The sequence below is a fragment of the Balaenoptera musculus genome, chromosome 2 (genome assembly GCF_009873245.2).
Source record: "Balaenoptera musculus isolate JJ_BM4_2016_0621 chromosome 2, mBalMus1.pri.v3, whole genome shotgun sequence".
In the NCBI taxonomy this organism is placed as follows: Eukaryota; Metazoa; Chordata; class Mammalia; order Artiodactyla; family Balaenopteridae; genus Balaenoptera; species Balaenoptera musculus.
Window position 1 is genome coordinate 30,560,396 of NC_045786.1, and position 21,198 is coordinate 30,581,593.

At 44.6% G+C, this 21,198-nt stretch overlaps 2 protein-coding genes across 13 annotated transcripts in view; both read right to left on the reverse strand.

The window, feature by feature from the left end:
- Positions 1 to 4,545, reverse strand: part of TM2D3 (TM2 domain containing 3) — an 82,357-nt gene extending 77,812 nt beyond the window's left edge. For 6 of the 7 annotated variants that reach the window (XM_036844938.1, XM_036844937.1, XM_036844934.1 and 3 more), the window contains exons 1-3: positions 4,416 to 4,545; positions 3,930 to 4,022; positions 2,266 to 2,423 (exon numbers count right to left, since the gene is read on the reverse strand). In XM_036844938.1, the coding sequence (XP_036700833.1) occupies positions 2,266 to 2,423; positions 3,930 to 4,022; positions 4,416 to 4,506 (342 nt within the window). In that variant the 5' untranslated portion in view covers positions 4,507 to 4,545. The remainder of the gene's footprint in view (positions 1 to 2,265; positions 2,424 to 3,929; positions 4,023 to 4,415) is intronic. The other variant, XM_036844933.1, reaches the window with a different exon arrangement.
- A 1,856-nt stretch (positions 4,546 to 6,401) lies between these two features.
- The window catches only part of TARS3 (threonyl-tRNA synthetase 3), a 51,643-nt gene continuing 36,846 nt past the window's right edge, over positions 6,402 to 21,198 (reverse strand). For 3 of the 6 annotated variants that reach the window (XM_036843354.1, XM_036843353.1, XM_036843356.1), the window contains 7 exons: positions 20,717 to 20,854; positions 18,431 to 18,508; positions 18,246 to 18,346; positions 11,277 to 11,381; positions 8,993 to 9,065; positions 8,247 to 8,361; positions 6,402 to 6,918 (listed from right to left, as the gene is read on the reverse strand). In XM_036843354.1, the coding sequence (XP_036699249.1) occupies positions 6,770 to 6,918; positions 8,247 to 8,361; positions 8,993 to 9,065; positions 11,277 to 11,381; positions 18,246 to 18,346; positions 18,431 to 18,508; positions 20,717 to 20,854 (759 nt within the window). In that variant the 3' untranslated portion in view covers positions 6,402 to 6,769. Of the gene's footprint in view, positions 6,919 to 8,246; positions 8,362 to 8,992; positions 9,066 to 11,276; positions 11,382 to 11,888; positions 12,586 to 13,133; positions 13,372 to 18,245; positions 18,347 to 18,430; positions 18,509 to 20,716; positions 20,855 to 21,198 lie in introns of those variants that run through there. The other 3 variants (XR_005018747.1, XR_005018748.1, XM_036843357.1) reach the window with 3 other exon arrangements.

Consider the following 21,198-nt stretch of genomic DNA (forward strand, 5'->3'; position numbering starts at 1 on the left):
AGGATGAGCATTTGCAAGTGCACCTGCGTATGCAGTTGGTCACAGCTTATTTCTTCCTGAAATGCTAACTTATTCAGCGAGACAGGATCCTACAGGTGGTCATTAAACAAACAAGGGAAGAACGCACGGCCTGCCCCAGATCACCTGGCCGCAGCAGTCCTGGGACCCGTGGCTCCTGACAGCCAATTATTTGACTGCTCTTCATTTTTAAGAAGAAACAGACCACCAGACGCTCCTGAGGCCGCCTTCAAATGCCACACTTGCGGGCTGGGCACCTGCTACTTTACAGGATTCGCGATGACTGGCTAGTCAGGAAGCAGGTGAGGTGAAAGCACCTGGGGAGGAGAAGGGAAGGAACCCATCCAGGGCACATCTCAGCCAAGGGGTGAGGATGCACCAGGGACCAGGACCCAGGAATTCAGAAACTTCGCTAAGCTTTGTAATTTCTCTACCTTTGTAATTTCTCCTATTCTCTGCTATTTTCCACTAAATGAAACTACTTGTTTTTGGAACACCTAAAGAAGGAAGAAATTGAGAACTGTGCTTCCTTCAGGAACCAGCTGTGAGAGATGAATGTCAAAGACACTGAGGCAAACAAAGGAGGCTAATTCTGGAAAAGCTCTCCTCAGCCATCAGTTTTCTCATTTTTCACAAGGTACCTACTATCTGCCAGACCCATGAAGTACACAATTTCAAAAGCCTTCAAACAGGTTTCGCCATTAGGTAAGTAGGGAGAAAATTCTATGTAAGATACAGCAACAGAGACTAACTGATAATCCAAGGGCAGTCATGAAGATTACCCAGCAACTAGTTCAATTTTCCAGCACACTTTAAAGCGTAACTCTGATATAAGAAAATGACAAATAGTGACAGTTACAAACACTATGTCCAGACACTGAGAACACATAAAATCTCATTTCCCCTTTGGAGTGAAGCCTCCCTCATGCCCTCTCCTGATACTAGACCTCAGGAGAAATAGAGAAAGAGCCTGGGGGTGGAAGGAACTTTCTAATCTAGCCCTCTGCAGACCAAGTTCCAAAGAACCGACGGGGAAAGGTATCTTGTTCAAGTAAGTTAGAATCGCTGGGTCAAAGGGAATCTGCAAAAGAGAATATGGTGGGCTTCCCTGGTGGCGCAGTGGTTAAGAATCCGCCTGCCAATGCAGGGGACACGGGTTCGAGCCCTGGTCCGGGAAGATCCCACATGCCGCGGAGCAACTAAGCCCGTGCGCCACAACTACTGAGCCTGCACCCTAGAGCCCACGAGCCACAACTACTGAAGCCCATGCGCCACAACTACCAAAGCCTGAGCACCTAGAGCCCATGCTCCACAACAAGAGAAGCCACCGCAAGGAGAAGCCTGCGCACCGCAACAAAGAGTAGCCCCCGCTTGCCACAACTAGAGAAAGCCTGCGTGCAGCAATGAAGACCCAACGCAGCCAAAGATAAATTAATAAACTAATTAAAAGAAAAATCTTACTTCCTACTGCTTCCCTTAAAAAAAAGAAAAAAGACAGAGAGAGAGAATATGGTATGGAATCTGTGTTTTCCTCCTTGACCATCTCCCAGAAAGAGGGCGCCATGGAAACACTTTAGGAAAAGCTGTTCTGGGCCCATCTCCTGATTTAACAAGAGACAGATGACTAAATCACAGAGCTAGTCATGGCAGGTCCAAGAGTAAAACACTGCCTCACTATTCATTTCGACTCTCTATCTCACCCACATGCTGGGACTACAATGAAGTTTGCAGTAATTTCCCTGGTCCAACGGTTCAAAAATGCAGATACGTGAGTCTCCCTGCCCTCGTCACACTCAACAGGTGTGGGGCTGCCTCCAGGAGTCTGTGGCTCTGAAGCAGGTATCCTGAGAGCACGCTAAGGAACACCGGCTGTGGAAGCCTTTGTAGGCTCCTTCCTGGCTGTCAACATATCAGAGATGGGCTGCAGGTGTGACCACTGTAACAGGGTCATTTCTAATGGGCAACAGTTGGTGCGCTTGAGCCTTTTCTATTTCCTACTTTTTGTAAGAAGTCTGACAATTGCTTCAATTTATCCTTATGTCAAAAAATTGCTATCTGAACCCTTGTAAACAAACTTTACTTGGAGATGGAAGTTTCCATCTTCTGATAAAGTTGACTTTATTCCTCAAATCTTACTTTTAAAATGCAGAGCACTTTCTGAATTTCCTCCATAGCCAAGTCTAAACTCTACTTATAACTCGAGCTTTACGATGAGTTTATTAAGAATAAGTAAGCTGCAGTACTTACAACACAGGTAACAGAAGGTTTGACTGTGCAGTCAAAAGTGACAGGCTTCCCATAGACACAGGAGAAATTGGTCTTGCACTCTATACAGTCTGCGGGAAGTCTGCTACACAAACCATTGCTTGGACACTTCATCATATAAGGTGGGATATCGGTGCTTTCTGTGAGAGGTGAGAGAGAAGCTTATTCTCTTGGAATACTGATTACAATTAACAGAGGAAAGCAATTTTCTAAGCTTAAGGAACACAATCATGAGCATAACATATATACAGTGCTAGAAATAAATTAGGACGTCAAAAAGTCTATCATGTTACAAGATGAAAAAAATGAAGGCTTACAGATGATAAAGTTCGTTCAAGATCACAGAGGGAGGGCAAAACTGGAACCAGAACCCAAATCTCTCAGTTTCCAATCCAATGTTCTTTTCACTTGAATTCACGAATTTGTAAGTGAAGCCCCTAGCCCTCTAAGTGAATCAATCGGTACAAGGTACCAACCCTAGAAAAACGTCTTGTCATTATTCCACTTTGGTACTTCAACAAGCCACCTGCAAGTAACATTTACAATTTGACAATACCAAAGTTCAAAATAGTTCTTTATATTAGTAACTTATTCAGTGGGTTGCAGTAAGTTTCTCCAGCCAGCCTAGCTGGGAGTATAATATATTACCATCACTTAAGAGAGGATCAAAATTGCAACCAGTATTCTCAGGAAGAGAAGCTTTCAAAAACGTCCAAGAGAGTAAAAAATTCTTGTGCTTTCTCTTTAAAATAATCTGTTTTAAACTCAAGTATGCTGCTGTCTTCTAGTAGTCTTTTATAGAATCAGTAAAATACGTCTGCCAGTTTTAATTCACTGAAGAAATGGAACTCTAAAGGGATGAAAGTACAGAGACCAAAGTTTCATTTAGCAAAACACACTAATACTCATTTAAAACTGGTCCTACTTAAAGTCACTATGAAGTGGGCAATTCTACAAAATTCCTACAAAAGGGTATACTTACAAAAGGGTATAATTCCTATTATACCCTTTTGTAATAGGAACAAAAGAAAAGAAAATTTTCTTTTCTTTTGTTCCTATTACTACCACGGCTGGAGGATGGGCACTTAGAATCACAAAGCCAAGAGTTTTACAGGGCCAGGGCAACCCCACCACCTTAAAAAGATGAGAAAACCGAAACCCAAAAAGGTGAATAATTTGCTCCAGCTCCCAGCAGCACCACCAGAGATAGATGCCAAGTCTGTACCATTCCCTCTGCAATCCCTCCATTTCACACAGCCTTGGGGGAGCCTTTAATAATATCCAACATCAGGAACAGGGTTCCAAAAGCACAAGAAATTTTCTGAAGGGAAAGAAGCATTGGTTGAAGGTTATCTTGATGGATGAAGCGGAAAAAAAAAAAACCTTTGAAATAAAGAGATGGAAATGGGGAGCCTGGGACTGGAAGAAGATGAGACAGGAATGTCAAAAGGTACTGAAATAACAAGATTGTCTACAGAAAAGGTCTGTTATCTGCCTTTAATTCACATAATCTAAAATGCAATCAATAAAATGTTCAAAACATGTAAAGTGATTTCATATTCTACAAGAAATTTTATCCAAAAAGGAAAGGAAGAGACCACTAGATACAAACATACACGTTTACTAGAAGAGAAAACGTCTAGTACCTGCTGCCCTGGGCACTACTGTGAACGTACGTGTGGGGCCCGGATCCTTGTCGGACTGAGCCAGCGGCTGCGAAGGCTCTACACTGAAGGACCCTATGATTAGAGAAACGAAGACCTCAGGCTGTGTGGGTATCGCGCCAGGCCCACAGATGCTCGGGCAAACATCTCGGCCTGACCGCCGGGAAACTGAACATGAAACCCAACGGGGTCGACACTAATTTAGGTCTGCGGGCAACTGGAGACGACGCGCGGTGCCGAGACCCAGCTCCGCGTCCCCGGCCGAGCCCCCAGGCCCACAGTTCGAGGCTCGCGGCTCCGGCTCCCTGAGCCGAGGGGCGGCGGCAGGACGCGCCGGACTCGGCTGTAGCGACCCGCGCCCTCCGCCCGCACTCAGCCTCCGCCCACGGACCCAGGCCGACGGTCCCCGCGGTCCTGGGTTCCCCACCCCTCAGCCCGGCCCGGCGCACATCCCTGCCCCCAACTCACCGCCGCCCGAGAGGATGTAGAACTGCGAGAGGAACAGCAGCACGCGACACAGGCGGCGCAGGGCCCGCAGCAGAACCCCTGCAGCCGCCATCTTGCCGGCGGGAGAACTTCCGGGCCGCGGGGGACGCCGGGCCGAGCGGGGAGAGGCGGGTCCGGGTGGGTGCACGGCGCAGGCGCGGCCCCTCCTCTCGAGTTCCCCGCGCCCCGCCTCCTAGGGCTGCCAGGTTTCAGACGGCTGCCAGGTGCCAGACCGCTGCCAGCGCCTGGGAGGAGGGGTTCACCTCTCCCCCGGCGGCTGGAGACACGGGAAGGTCACCTGGGCCCCGAAAGTCACACCTGAGGGATCGAGAGCAGAGGCGGGCAAATGTGGGAAGTTGGCCGCTGTTTACCTGTGGCCGGATCTGTACGTTTAGAGATAAAAACTGCTGCTGTGCGCTTGGTACCGTGCGGAGGTTTGACGACGTTACGTTTTTGTCAGACTAAAAAGGCTCTTGTTTACAGATGAGGAAACTGGCCCAGACTGCTCGGTAAGGACCCCAGGTGTGCAGGTGGCCTCCAAGGACCCACTCCCCGCGACCCCAGGGCTCGGGCAGCGTCCCGCGAGCATCTCTCCAGGCCCGCCCTGCCCGGATGTCTAACCAGTCCTCAGAGACGCTCCTCGAAGGCGGGGAGAGTCCGGACTGAAGTGCGGCCGCGGGTCTCAGGCCCCCAGACCCCCCTGGAGGAGGCCCGCCCCGGGAAGGAGCTGCTCCCAGGCCGCGGCTCCCTGCGGCCGGCACAGCGATCCGCACCTGTTCCCACCGCAGCAACCTTCGTGCTGGGCTGCGCACGGGCTTCCCTCTCCCCGCCCACCCGCCACAAGGTTGTCTGGGGTGGGGATGGGGAGTCTTCTGACGCCCCCTGCCTCACTAGCACGTTTGGTGAATTCAAGGAATGTATCGAATAGTGCTTGGCCTCAATTAAAGTTAGCTTAAACAGGTACATCACACAATCTGCACCTTCTAGCATCACACAGGCCTGACCCTTGAACAACTTCGGGGTGAGGGCTGCAGTGTAGCTTAGAGCGGGCCCTCCTCATTCGGTTCTTCCCTATCGGTGACTCCACCTCCTTAGATTCCACCAACTGCGGGTAGGATTGTGTATACTCTAGCATTTGCTATTGAAAGAAACCCACGGGTAAGTGGACCCGTGCAGTTCAATCCCCTGTTGTTCACGGTCAGCTCTACTGTTTTGTCTTCCAACTCTTCAGGAAACTAAATGATAAGTGTGTACAGAAGAGAGAGCAGGTCTTAAATTTATTTTGAATTCCACAGCACATAACCAAATAAACACAAAAAATACTGCTTGATTGGTAGCTAAATTCACTACTGACATAAAGCCATTTTAATTCAGTTCTGAGCAGTAAGGTATTCCTCTCAGTTAAAATCAGAAATCCACTTGCATCTGTAAATCAGTGGAATGTCATCCCATCAGACGAGTAATTTAACTCTAGGGGAGCAAATTATTATGGTATAAACCTATAGGTGAAACCCTGGAAGCGCTACGTAACACATATTATTTGAGAGTTTATTTTTTCTAAAGATAAATAAGGTTCAATTGTCATTTAGAAGCATTAAAAAGGCAACTCTTATCCTATAGTGGAAACTACAGAAGATTGCACAACACTGAATTTCTTTGAGTTCAGAATCCTTTGTTAGTAATCCAATATTTAGTACTAGTTTCTTCTTTTGTGATTGTTGGTTAGTTAAAACAAATTGATTCCAATTTTGAAAATAAAGTTTCAGGACCTTCCTGGTGGTCCAGAGGTTAAGACTCCACATTTCCACTTCAGGGGGCATGGTTTCAATCCCTGGTCAAGGAAGTTCCACATGCTGTGGGGTGTGGCCAAAAATAAGAAAAATAAAGTTTCAGTGTGAACTTTAGTAAAACTTCAGTTAAAAAATACCTGAGACATAATGTTATTAGAAAATAAGATTTCCCCCCATATTCAAAAAGCTTTGCAGACTTTTATTTGAAACTTATCTTTTGAAAATCACAATTCTTAACAATAACATCTCATAATGCTCATTTCCTAGTATTTCCCTCTTTGATGAACATTTTCCCATTTAAGTCTCTCAAGATATTTGGGAAATTTAAAATTTCCCACACTTGTCCTCTCATTGTCCGCAGACACATTAGTGAATCAGATTTTGTGCATATCAGCCACTCATTCCCCGTCTCACTTCCCACTGTGCCCATCAGTGGACTGGACAGTGGGTCCCAAGTTCTCAGAAGAAGTAAGAATGGTAACTAAGGAAAATGCATGTTCAGGGTTCAGAACAAGGTTACACAGATGTGAGCACAAGGAAAGGACTTCAGAATTCTTCCTCAGCATTCAGGGTACGTGATTTCTTGAGATTCTTCAATTTATCAATGGCAGAAGTTACTGAAATCTCTCCATGAATTTTGTTGTCTCTTGTTCGAACATTTACGGCATTATTTGTCTTTTCCTTTTCTCCAACCACTGTAGAAAACAAAGGGAAATAAATATATTTTCAATCAACAATTTACTAAATATTAAGTCAGCAGTCATATGGCATGTGTCTTATTAAGTTTTCTTCTTAGTACTAATCACCAAATATCAGTCTAATGTCCATTTGGTCATCCTCTAAGAGTAAATTTCTTGAGACAAGGAATGACTTCTAATCCCATCTCCCTATCATCCATTTTTGAGAACACCTGTGGTGGTCGTGGGGTACAGGTGGGAGGAGGGAGCTCCTAAAGACCCCCTGACTCCACCTGGCACACTGGATGAATCAAGAGGCGGGCACCAGACACGTGCCCAACCAGCCAACAGAATTTTCTGGTATATATGTAAAAGGTCTGTTCTCGCTAGTGGCCCATACTGTGAGATGATGCAGAATTCTGCCGCCATGTTTCTTGCTGTCTGGAAAGAACATACTGGCCAGCAAGTAAGGGGGATAAAGTAGATCAAGAGAAGCATAAAGAAGCAGATCAAAACAGGGAACAGAAATGGGGAGAAATGGTCCTGGTAAGGGTTGAGTTCCCCTTCCAGTTACTTTTCTAATGATTTGGCTACTTAATTCTACCTTCCATGGCACGAGATACTCTAACTCCCTTCCAATACATTCCAACATGTCTAAGCTAATTTGAAATTTCTGTCACCACAAGAAGGCTGACTGAAGCATCACAGTACCTACTACAAACATTTTTGAAGACAAACTGCTCATAGGACAGCCCTGTGCATATTTATTTTGCCTTCTACAGAAACTTTCAACTTATAGGAGATAACCATATCATGCCTGCAGGCATATAAATAAGTTTCCCTTGATTTTGAATCATTTTTACGTCAAAATTTTAGATTCTGCATCTAAGTACTCATGTTCCTCAAGGACGTTTTATTTTTTCACTTAATTCTTTTGTTTTGATCATCTTAAATTTAGAACATTTCCTAGTCATTAGTTTCATCCTAAAGATTTATAATAAACCAGAAAAGTAAAGGAGATTATTTCAGTCCTATCACATGACTGAAACATACGGAGTATAATTCTACTGATAAGATCATTTTCCACTGTCGGTTTGAGTTATTAATTCTTCCTAGTAATACTACACCACAGGATCCATGTGAAACTTCATAACTCTTCTTTTCTGGTAAATAACAGGAAGTATCTAGCCAGGAACACCACAGACTCTTCTTTGTGTATAAGTATTCAACAGCTATTTGTCATAATCAAGCAGTTATACCATACTCTTTATTTTGTTTTTTGGGTTTTTTTGGAATTAAAGTGAAAAAACAAGCATTTGGGAAAAATATATACAAATTTAGATTACCCAAAATAAAATTATACTGATCCAGCTGTGCATTTCGTATTTTCTTATTTAGTGTACAACTATGATCTAAGTCAACATCAGCCATGAATCCTTCTTCAAAAAATTCAGTGGATACCTATAAGAGAATGAGACACTTTCATTAATACACTGTGCATGGTAATGCAGTGGCCAGCCTCCAAGATGACCCCCAGGGTCCCACCCCCCCGGTATTCACACCCTTGTGTGTCCCCTCCACCTTGTACCAGGTTGGTCTGTGTGACCACAGTGGAGGGAGAGTGATGGCACCCCACTTCTGAGATGAGGTTAAAGGGCTGTCACTCCCCCTGCCTCAGCCTCTGAGAAGCCTCACCAGGCACCCGAGCCAGAGTCCCCAGCCAAGCTGTCCCAGATTCTGACTCGCAGAAACTGAGATAATAAATGCTTGTTGTTCTAAGCTGCCAAGTTTTGGGCTAATTTGTTACACAGCAACAGATAATATAAGTATTCTTCCTAATACAGCCATGAGGAAAAGAAGAACTATGAGATGTTTTAAAACACCAATTTCTCAAAAACATTAAGAAATAAAATAGTTCTGATACAGCTACATAGACACGACTCAGGTGTTACTGAAAACATTTACTGAAAACATGGGGTGGTAAATTAATGTATTAGTTATGCAATATTTTAAGGTGTGAATAACATTCCAAGTCAATGACGTTCATAGACCACATGCCAAGATTATGTACTTTAAATGTCTCTAATTTTACCTGAAGTGCATATTTTTCACAAGTTGGCTCCACAGGGATGACCATTACCTGACGAGGAGACAGCCAGAAAGGCCTGAAAAATATAATACGTATTTTTAAAATGACCATTTATTACAAGATTAAAAAATAACCAAAGACTCTTTTTTTCTTTTTAAGTAAGACTTCACAAGAGAGCAGGTTCAGCAGAGGGGTGTGGAAGTAAAGCAAACTATATTAAAAGGCAATAGAGGAGACAAAAGGGGAGACTGGGCATTTTGATTGGAAAGGGAGGGAAAACAGGTTGGCAGCTAGATGAAAGGGCTAAACATCACTGACCATACGACCCAGCAACCACTCTCCTGGGTATTTATCCCAGAGAAATGGAAACATGTTCACACAAAAACCTGCACGCTAACATTTATAGCAGCTTTACGTATAATAGCCCCAAACCGGAAATATCCGAAATGCCCTTCAGCGAGTGAATGCTCAAACTGTGCATCACACTACAGAACACCATCAGCAGTGAAAGGGAGCCAACGACTGGTACTTGAGATGCCTCGGATGCATCTCAAGGCGACTCCATCCAAGGAGTGAAAAAAGTCAGTCTCAAACGGCTGCACACTGTGATTCCATTTATGTAACATTCTGGAAATTACAAAATTATGAAGATGGAGACCAGATGAGTGGCTGCCGGAGGATGGTGACAGGGATGGGGTAGGAGGTGTGTGGCCATAAAATAAACGGCAGCATGAGGGATCCTTATAAGTAATGGAACTGTCCTGTACCTTGACTGGCGGGTACACCAATCTACACGTGTGCACAAATTCAAGACCTGAATAAAGTTGGTGGATTGTCACTCCCCAGTTATGTTGTATACAGTTCTGCAAGATGTTACCATTGGGGAAAACTGGTAAAAGGTATGCTGGACCTCTGTAAATGATTCTACAGTTATCTCAAAATGAAAATTTTTTAAAAGATGGAAAGGTGGGTATAAGCAATGTTTGATGTGGGAAATGTTTGCCTTTTTCTTCAGCATATTTAGTTTGAAGGTGGAAGGAAATGCACGGGGACTATTACCAGATGGCACTTTGTGCATATATGTTTTCACATACTTATTCTTAAATTACAAAAGCAAAATAATACATGTGACAAATGTAATTATATACATGATGAAATACAGATTATAAAATGAAAAGTAAATGTATCTTTTTGAGCTCTGTTCTCACCCCTGCTTCAGCCCCACCAACTCAAGAGAGCCACATTTTAAACATTTCTATTTTTATTTCTCAGGGAGATTTCCACCACAACTTGGTAGAAGTCCAAAGGCTTGCTGTGTAAACTGTGGAGAGTGGTACTGTGTCTCCACAGGGAGTTGTGCCCACACCATCTCCTGATCCCCTAGTTCTACTGCTCTCTTGCAAGACCCACCATCTCTCACTATGTTAACTATTTACAACAGAATCAACTAGAGAGAAATATAAACATGTTAATTCACACACACACATATTCATATCTATAGTTTTGGATTCTCTGTACCTGTAATAGATTGGACACCCCCATGACACCTCAGTATATTTCTCTAGGATTGCAAATAAAATCTAAGGGACAGACACAGACTCGGGCAATACCATCCCCATGGCCTATTCTGAGTGACCATCCACATACCAAATCGACTTGTCATCTGGTTTCCAACCTAAGTATCTCTTAAGTCTCTGACCCTGTGGCCAAAGCAATAACCAGATCCCACGCATCAATGTAACCCACACGTCTGGCCACTTTTCCCTCGGGGCACGGAGGATGAGCAGACGTACCACTCAAAAGCCTGCACTCAGGGCATTCACCTTCCCCCTCCATCCCGCTGGAAAACTGCAGCGGTTCTCTTTGGCTTTGGGGCCATGGGTGAACCAGGCTTACATGTTTCCTCCTAAGTCAGTGGTCACAGGGCTGTGAGGTCAACAGCACAGTGGAAGGAAGGAGGGCAGTACAGCTAGAGACGGTGTCCTGAGAGTGTGGGCCATATATGTTCCAGCGGCTAGATCTTTGCGGGGTTTGTTTGACACAAGTGAAAAGGTTACTCTAATTTTACTGAGATCCCAAAAAGGTAAATGATAGTGGTATGCCACGTTGCCTTTGTTTTCTTTGTTTTGTTTTCTGGTCTGGCAGATGCCACAAAAATTTTTATTTGCTGTTTGGATACTTGCTAATTATAAGGCAAGAGCCACCAATTTTTTCATATTAATTTCATCTTTTAGACATGATTTTTAAGAACAGTAGACATATAGCTTTTCTTTTCCATATCACTTACCATCTTCCTCCATAGTTTTCTGAGAGAATGGCTATCATTCTTTCCACTGACCCCAAAATGGCTCGATGAATGATCACAGGGCTCTTCTTATCATCCCCATCCTTACTAAAAAAATGAAAATTATACAGTTAATTATTCTCTTAAGATTCATAAATAACTTTATCTTCTTACCTTATATTTAAAAGGTATTTTCCCAAACTAGGTAAAACAATAGATTACTCATAAATTATCTTTAGACATAAAAGTGCCATTAATTAGAAATAAAGGGTTTTTTTCTTTCAAATTATGGTACCTTTTATCTTTTATTAAAGAGATTTTGCATTATGTTTTTTATTTTTCTAATAGTTTATTATTTTTAAAATTTATTTATTTTTGGCTGCATTAGGTCTTCCTTGCTGCGCATGGGCTTTCTCTAGTTGCAGCGAGCGGGGGCTACTCTTTGTTGTGGTGCCCGGGCTTCTCATTGTGGTGGCTTCTCTTGTTGCAGAGCATGAGCTCTAGGCGTGCAGGCTTCAGTAGTTGTGGCGCACGGGCTTAGCTGCTCCGCGGCATGTGGTATCTTCCCAGACCAGGGCTTGAACCCGTGTCCCCTGCATTGGCAGGTAGATTCTTAACCACTGCGCCACCAGGGAAGCCCTATGGTATCTTTTACAAACCAAAGGGAAATAAAATATATCATCTAGGAAAAAGCAAGGTAATATTAGATCACTATCTCTATTACAAATCTACTGATTATTCTAAACTACCAGCTTTATTCGAAACTACCAGTTTACTCATATTGAGAGGCAATCTTACAAATCATTGTTTTTAACTTAACTTTATTTTGAACTATGGCTTACTTCACCACTAATTTATTGAACAATTATCAAAGACATTGCAAAAATAAAGAAAATGGGTTTCTGTACTCTCTAATAGAATATGTTGGTATTCTATTACTTTGGGTTAATGGTATGACCACGGTGGCTGGCAAAAAATTTACCAACCTTGTTTAATTAATATAAGTTATTAGTTATTAGAGAATATTGAAAACATATACAAAAGTAGAGAGAATAGTATAATGAATTCCCACATAACCCTTTCTCAGCATCAGCAAATGTCAACTCACAGCCAATCTGGTTTGGTCCAAATGCACCCATTCCTGACACCATCCACTGTAAACACACTGCCATATTGTAAACACTATGCCCCCATACTACTGATATATTTCAAAATGTTCCTGATACTTGTTCCAGAAGTCCACTGGCCAAATTCCGTTTACAGACCTGAAACCTTCATGACATTCTACTTACATTTGAGAATTCTCTCCTCCCTTTCAGAAAAAGATGTAAAAAGCAAATTACAACTGTTAATTGTAATAAAGTAAGGCACTCCAAGATCTGTGCATACTTTTCCCAGAAAGATAAATTTCACATTATTGCAACAAATGTAATAATATGTGATACTTACAAAGTTCTTAGGATAAATTTTTATCTAAACGTTGTACCAGCTAGTTACTACTAAAACACATATACATACAGGGCAAACAGACAAATAAAAACAGAGACTCGGGCTTCCCTGGTGGCGCAGTGGTCGAGAATCTGCCTGCTAATGCAGGGGACACGGGTTCGTGCCCGGGTCTGGGAAGATCCCACATGCCGCGGAGCAACTAGGCCCGTGAGCCACAACTACTGAGCCTGCGCGTCTGGAGCCTGTGCTCCGCAACAAGAGAGGCCGCGACGGTGAGAGGCCCGCGCACCGCGATGAAGAGTGGCCCCCGCTTGCCGCAACTAGAGAAAGCCCTAGCACAGAAACGAAGACCCAACATAGCAATCAATCAATCAATAAATCTTTAAAAAACAAACAAACAAACAAAAAAACAGAGACTCATTCATTAAACTCACTTCAAAAGAGTTTTCATTGGACATCGTCATTGCCAATCATTTCTGCTAAGAGCCACGGCAGACTGACTGCAGGCCAAATCCTCTGTCAGATCCTACAGAAGCTTTGGGGTGGGGCCGGGGGGCCTGAGTCCAGTCCTGCTCAGATATATGAAGAAATAATTCATTCTACAAACTGGAAACAGCATGGTATGTTCCTGAATGTCACATAATGTTGCCTGTGTAGGGAATGAAAGAGAAGCAGCATGATCCTTTCACAGGCCCCTGGGTACCAGAAATTTCTGTCCCATCATTTATTTTAAAAGAATTAAAATCAGGTCTAAAGAAGGGCAAAGAGTGACCTAAACTATGCTTACACATCTATACTTTCAGGTAAACGTTAGAATTAATGACAAGTTCCCCCAAACAATCCTCATGGATTTAGTTGGAATTACATTAGATTTAGAGATACATTTGAAGAGAATTAGTATCTTCACAATATTGATTCTTCCCATTCCAACAGTGGTGTGAATCTTCATTTAAACAACTGTTTATTTTGCCTTTGATAAAGTTTTATGGTATATATTTCAAATAAATATTATATATTTATATTTCTTGTTAAGTTTATTCCTAGATATTTTGCTTTTTTTTAAATTTTATTTTATTTATTTATTTTTGGCTGTGTTGGGTCTTCATTGCTGCGCACGGGCTTTCTCTAGCTGTGGCGAGCAGGGGCTACTCTTCATTGAGGTGCGCAGGCTTCTCATTGTGGTGGCTTCTCTCTTTTTTTTTTTTAAGCATCCCCAGTGACCAATGGCTGGGAATCCTCTTATTAATTTTATTTATTTATTTATTTTTGGCTGTGTTGGGTCTTCGTTTCTGTGCGAGGGCTTTCTCCAGTTGCGGCGAGCGGGGGCCACTCTTCATCGCGGTGCGCGGGCCTCTCACTGTCGCGGCCTCTCCCGTTGCGGAGCACAGGCTCCAGACGCGCAGTCTCAGTAGTTGCGGCTCACGGGCCTAGCTGCTCCGTGGCATGTGGGATCTTCCCAGACCAGGGCACGAACCCGTGTCCCCTGCATTGGCAGGCAGACTCTCAACCACTGCGCCACCAGGGAACCCCTGTGGTGGCTTCTCTTGTTGTGCAGCACAGGCTCTAGGCATGTGGGCTTCAGTAGTTGTGGCACATGGGCCCCGTAGTTGTGGCTCACAGGCTCTAAAGCACAGGCTCAGTAGTTGTGGCGCACAGGATTAGTTGCTTCGCTGCACGTGGGATCTTCGCAGACCAGGGCTCGAGCCAGTGTCCCCTGCATTGGCAGGTGGATTCTTAACCACTGCACCACTGGGGAAGCCCCTTCGCTTGGTTTTTGTTGTTACTGTTGTTGGTTTTTGTTGTTATTGTTGTTGTTACTGTTTCTGAAATTTTTTTTCCATTGCACTTCTTAGCAGGTTGTCGCTAATATATATGAAAGCAAATTGATGTTTGCGTTTTGACCTTATTGCTAGGTACCTTACTTTATTATCAGTTTTAATTTTTCTCCATCTGATTCTATTGGATTTCTAGACATCTTAGCATCTACATATAATGAAAATTTGGCTCTTTATTTCAATATGTCTACATATCCCAGAACAATTGTGAGTAAGAGTACAAACAGGCTAGTCACCATCTTCTCAACTAAGTCGAGATGTTATTGTTGTTTTCTAATAAATACTCCTTACCATTACAGGAAACTTTATTTCTGTTCCTCTCACAGGAATGAATGTTACACTTTATCCAATGCCTTTCAGCGCTGTTGAAGGTAATGGGTGACAATACGCTTCGTAATGTTAAACCACCCCTGCTTTCTTTTTTTTTTAATATTTATTTATTTGGCTGCACCTGGGTCTTAGCTGCGGTTGCTGTGTGCGGGATCTTCCTGGCGGCATGTGGAATCTTTAGTTGCGGCACACAGGGATCTTTAGTTGCGGCACACGGGGATCTTTAGTTGCGGCATGCGGGCTCTTAGTTGTGGCATGCGGGATCTAGTTCCCTGACCAGGGATCCAAACCCAGGCCCCCTGCATTGGGAGTGTGGAGTCTTAAGCACTGGACCGCCAGGGAAGTCCCAAACCACCCCTGCTTTCTTGGGTAAAAAACTTACTTGATCAAGGTGATGACCTCGCTGCTCCTCCCTCTTCTCCCCCCATATCTAAGCCACAAACAGATCGCATTGGTTCTACCTCCAAAATATACCCCAAATACCTCCACTTTTCTCATCTCTATGTATCACTGCCACCATGTTCTGTCATCATCTCTTAGCTGGCCTACAGACCACTGCTTCCACTTCTGCTTTCCAGTCCCCACTGTCCACACAACACCTAGGATGATGGATGGATGGATGGATGGATGGATGGATGGATGGATGGATGGATGGGTAGATGGGTGGATGGGTGGGTGGGTGGGTGGATGGGTTGCTGGGTGGGTGGATGGGTGGGTGGATGGGTCGCTGGGTGGGTGGATGGATGGATGGGTGGATGGATGGATGGGTGGATGGCTTGCCTGATCTACTGCTCCTCCACATCCCCCTTGGATGGCTAGTAATGTTCAAATTTTGTTGCACTAGTTGGGTTATTTTGGCATAAAGTCCCCCTACCCCTAATTCTTTTTGTTCATTTTGGTAGGTTACTGGGGAAAGATGATTTTGCAAATATGAACTTAAGACACCATCTTTTCCAAAAGGCCTGAATTTATTCTTGAAAGTTCCGTGCTTTCCCCTTTAACCTTTGAGAATTTTTATTATTCTCATGTCCTGATGTAACTCCCTGTATGAACACTTCAACTATTCTTCAGCTCTTTACCTTCTCACAGGATGTAACTCTGAGTGTAGCTCTATAACCATTAATCAAAACACAAGTTGGAGAATCCAAAATAAAATTTTTGTTGGTTGAACATACATTGAGATCACTGCATAAAATCCTACACTCTGGGAAATTGGTGGTTGTTCATTTATTATAAGAATCTTATTAGGAAAATATTCTATTAAAAATTATTAGACTTAAAATATGCCAATAATTTTTCCTTTTTAAATTAATAATCTTGAGTGAAAGAGATCTCAACACATTATCTAATTAACACCACATCTAAAACTGGACATGGTGAGAAGAGGAGAGTTTAAAGAAATGATGTTGTGATTTTTGTCTAATTCAAGTCAGTGGAATGGTCTTTAAAAAGAAGCTGGTTCCAGGCAGAATGAAGTAAGCATGCCACACCTGACTCTCTTGCTGAACGCAGACGTGGACACTGGAGAGAACATGTAGAACAGCCACCCGAGGGCTGGGAGGAGTGACTGGTGCCGGGGGATTGCCGAAGAAGGCCAGAATCTGAAGTGCCACCAAACTGCACTTAGTTTTTTGTCATTTTGTCTTCCAGTTTGTGTGGCCTGGACTCAAAGACAGCCCACACGCAAGAATACATACCAGGTGCAGACAGGAAAAGCTTCAAGAGAAATCCTCACTTTCTGGCCAAGAGCCAGAAAATAACTGCTAAGTTTCAGAAAAAGTGGGGGTGGGGGACGTCCTGGAGTTTTCTTCTGTTTCTTTTTTCTCCTCTCTTCCTCCAGCCCCCAGCATTCCCACAGTGGCACAGAGACTAAACAGGCACCTAAAACTCCAAGGAAGGGGATCCTTCTCTCCGACCAGAACAGCTGTGATCCCAAGCGTACGTGAATCCCTGTGCTCTCTCTCTCTGGCTGGCCTCCTGATGCCTGGCCTCTGACACAGATAGCCCTGGAAACAGCATGCAGAGCAGGGAAGCTAAAGCCCAGCGTTCTGGCCACAGGACTACAGAAAGGGACTTCAGGGAACCAAAAAGTGTCCAGGAAATACAGAGAGCAGGGGGCGCAGAAGAGCTGCCCCATAAAGGGGTGTATGAGCTCGGCTGGCCTCACCTCTCATTGCACATGCTTGGATCCGACCCTAACAGCACATAAAAGGCTTGAGAATTGGACTGTGGGACTTGGCCCCTGGGTGGTGCACACAGGACAGGAGGCCTCGCTGAGGCCAAGATCCACAGATGCTCATATCCCTTATATACAATGGCTGGTACAGTGAGCCCAGTCGGCCCTCCATATCCATGGGCTTAACGGATATGAATACAGATACGGATACAGAGGGCCGACTGTATAGGCTCAGAAAACTGAGCTGACGTTGGAACCACAGAAGGCGGGTTAGAAATTACAGCCTGAACCTGCCCAGGCAGAATGACTGCTAAAAAGTCAACAATCCCCTTAGGATTTAAACAAGACCCAGCATCTCACAATATAATATTAACAATGTCTGGGATGCAATTCAAAACTACTCAGCATATTCATCACCAGGAAAATCTCAATTCCAAAAAACAGATTATGGAAAGGGAATAACAATAACTCTGCAGTGGGGAAATCTGGCAAACTTTATTTTAACCAAGTGATGGAGGTTACATCACTGCTGACAAGTCACATTGATGCCATGCACACCCTTGATAGGATGAGCCACCCTCAAAAGGTGATATACAGTATGATCCCACTTGTGTGGAATTCTGGGAAAGTGATGGAGAGGAGGTCAGTGGCTGCCCAGGGCTGGGGTGGGAGGAGAGTGTGACTGTAAAGGAACAGCACAGGGATTTGCTTGCCTGATGGAATCACAATCGTGGTGGTGGGCACACCACTCTATACGATGTTAAAACTTACAGAACTGTACACACACACACATATACACACAAAGTCAACTTTACTGTGAGTTACGAAAAAATTTTTTAAAGAAGTTGTTGGTTTGCAGTGATGAAACTGCCTTTTTTCCTCTGCTTTCCCTGGTAAATATCATCCTTAAGACACAGACCCAGGGTCAGCCCTTTTTGAAGTCTCTCCCTCTGCCTCAGGGAGATTTCTCTGTTTGGGTCATGTTTCCACGTCCTTTGTTCATAGCTCTAACCAGAAAACTAAAGCTGACCTCCAACTAGATTACAAGCAGGTAAACAAATATATACTGAGTATCTTGCACACAGACAGACATTCACTGACGCTTGTTTCCGTACTGCTAATGCTCAAATGACAATAATTAAGATATGAGGCCTACATTATTTATCACATTCAATCACTCACCTAACATATGTAAGATTAAATCTTACAGGCAGTTGGAAGTCCAGCTGAATTGTAGCACACTGATGGTATCTGCCAATAGCATCCTTGATTTTTATATCAATCTGTAAATTAAATGATGTTTGCTTAGAGACAGGTTTTATTTTTCTTTTAAATTTTACTTTTTTTGAAGCATATGGCCTACTTACTTTAGGACCATAAAATGCTCCATCTCCCGGGTTCATCTTCCATGGTTTCCCAAATTCCATCAAGCTATTCTGTAGTTGCTATTTTTTTAATAAGAAGAGAACATTACTTAATCACCATATACTTATTGAACCTCTTTCACATTCAATAAACTACTGAGCAAGGACTACGTAAAGAAAATTAAGATGGTGCTTACTCTCAAGAAACATACACATTTTAATTGGGGGAGAAAAAAGATAACTTACTAAACTGTTCCACTGAATTCCAGGTAAGTGATAGAGGGCTACTTTGGGCACTTCCACGGTGCAGGCCCCCTCTGCCCTACTCTCTCCAGCTCCTTTCAGGAGGTGCCTCCACGCCGTAATAGGCAAGCAAGATGTGGCCTTGCTCCTCGTGCACTCTGTGCTCAGAAGACCGGGGGACAGGCCTTGCACTCGCTCTTGCTTCTCCCCCACCTCTGTGCCTGCAGCTGGTGGGCAGGGCCCCTTGGGACACAGAGGCTGTGGAAGCGGGAGGCCCACTCTGGTCTCCAGACTAAGCCACGTAAAGTCACCCAAGTTAGCTCACAGTGAGGCCGCTCCACACTGACGGTGACGGGGTGTGCACACGAGCATTAGTGATAGGGCTCTTTGAGTCTTCCGGCCACTCCCTGTGAAAACAGCTTCTCTGGGAAGCACCCAGGCATCCCTAAGGCCCTGGCCACAAGACTGTCACAACAGCAGCCAGACTCCCGTCATCGCCCCAGCACACTGGAGCCGTGAGGGGGGAGACATTTGGGAGTGAAGCGCCCGACAGGGAAGGAAAGCAGTGGTGGTGTCTTGGGCCAGGCCAGCGTCACCCAAAAAGCCTCCTCCAGGGCCTCAGTCAGAGCAGGTCAGGAGCTGCTCCTGGCCAGACCCCAGGGGGTCCCTCAGGGACTCAACCCTCCTGAAGAGGCTTCCCTTGTGCTCAGGGCTGGGAAGGCCACCTTCACAGATGAACTTCACAAGCTGGAGCTGCCCTCCCCCGACTTTGTTCCTGAAGGGAGAAGAGACTGTGACCCATGTTCTCAGACAAAACAAGGGCCTGCTACAGCAGGTAACAGCGATAGTAGGGGCTCCCAGGGAATTAAAAGTGAAAGAAAGGCCAGGTTTGGGGGAAGAGCATACAGCAGAGGTCACTGCGTCCACTGCTCTGTCCTCTCCCTGGGGACACCAGGATAGGAAGGCCTGATGGGAGGGGCCGAGGCCAAGAAAGCTTTGGGTTGACACAAGGTCTGGGAAGAGGGGACGTCTGGGCAGAGCTGGAACCGCCACTCCCAGGCCTGGCCTGGGGACACTGCCCGGCACCTCTTCTCCCTGCTGTCTGTCCTGCCCCACGCATGCCAGGTCTCTGGCTCCCAAGACCACTAGTGTCTAGACTGTGGGACATGCTGGGCTTCGGACACATCAGTTTGCTTGTGCTTATGTGGGAGGGGCTGGAATATTCTTAGGGATCTAATGACTCACTGCAACTCTGGGAAAGTGGAACCCAAGAGAGGTTTTTTTTTTTTTAATTAATTAATTTATTATTTATTTTTGGTTTCATTGGGTCTCTGTTGCTGTGCGCGGGCTTTCTCTAGTTGTGGCGAGTGGGGGCTACTCTTTGTTGCGTGCACGGGCTTCTAATTGCGGTGGCTTCTCTTGTTGCGGAGCATGGGCTCTAGGTGCGTGGGCTTCAGTAGTTGTGGCTCATGAGGGCTCTAGAGCACAGGCTTCAGTAGTTGCGGCACGTGGGCTCAGTAGTTGTGGCTCATGGGGGCTCTAGAGCGCAGGCTCAGTAGTTGTGGCACACGTGCTTAGTTGCTCCGCGCCACGTGGGATCTTCCCGGACCAGGGCTCGAACCCGTGTCCCCTGCATTGGCAGGCAGGTTCTTAACCACTGCGCCACCAGGGAAGCCCCCAAGAGAGGTTTGAGGTTAATCCAGCTCCAAGGAGCTGATGGACCTACGTCAGTTCCAGTGGCAGAGGCCAAACCAGAGCTGCTGAAGAAGGAGCCAGAGAATTTCTTTAAAAACTTATGAAATTGGTTATTAGTGACCAGCACTGAAAAGAGTATAAATGAAAACCTGATATAAACTAAAGTGTGAAGCAAATGTAAGGTACTGCTCTTATCATTGTTTTGAAGAAAACTGGATTAACAACATTCTACAATGGGCACATTTATCCCAGAACTTCCAATTTTAAATTTCCATTGCAAAGCATCGCATCCTCATGCAAGGTATTTTCCATATTCACAAAAATGAAGGGTAACACTTTGTTTCTCCGTACCTTTTCAGCTTCATCCCATATCTCAACCTCCCCTAGAAAGTTTTCAGGTCTTGTTGACAAATTTAATTGAAAGGAGAAGCCAAATGTTGAGTAAACGGACTGCAAAAACTGCAAACACCCTTTTATTTCTTCTTCAATCTGAAATTAGAGCAAATGAAAAACCTTAAATAACACCAAATTTAAACCTATTTATGGCATTAAAAAACATTCTTCTTGTCAGATAGAAATAAAGCGTGCTTTTACTATAGTCAATGGCACTGTTCGGGTTGTTGTCTTTTCCTTACTCGAATATTCACGGGACGCCCGCCAGGTGCCAATGCACACAGGCTGCTGGAGGCCCCCATGGTCCAGCGCAGGGCTGGGCGAAGACCCAGGCGAGGGTACCTCTCCGTGCACAATGCCACACAGGAGGAAGGGCGGCTGTCCAGAGGAAGTGATGGCCAAGCTGCAGCCAGAGGAGAGGTTAAGCGTTCTCCACGGAG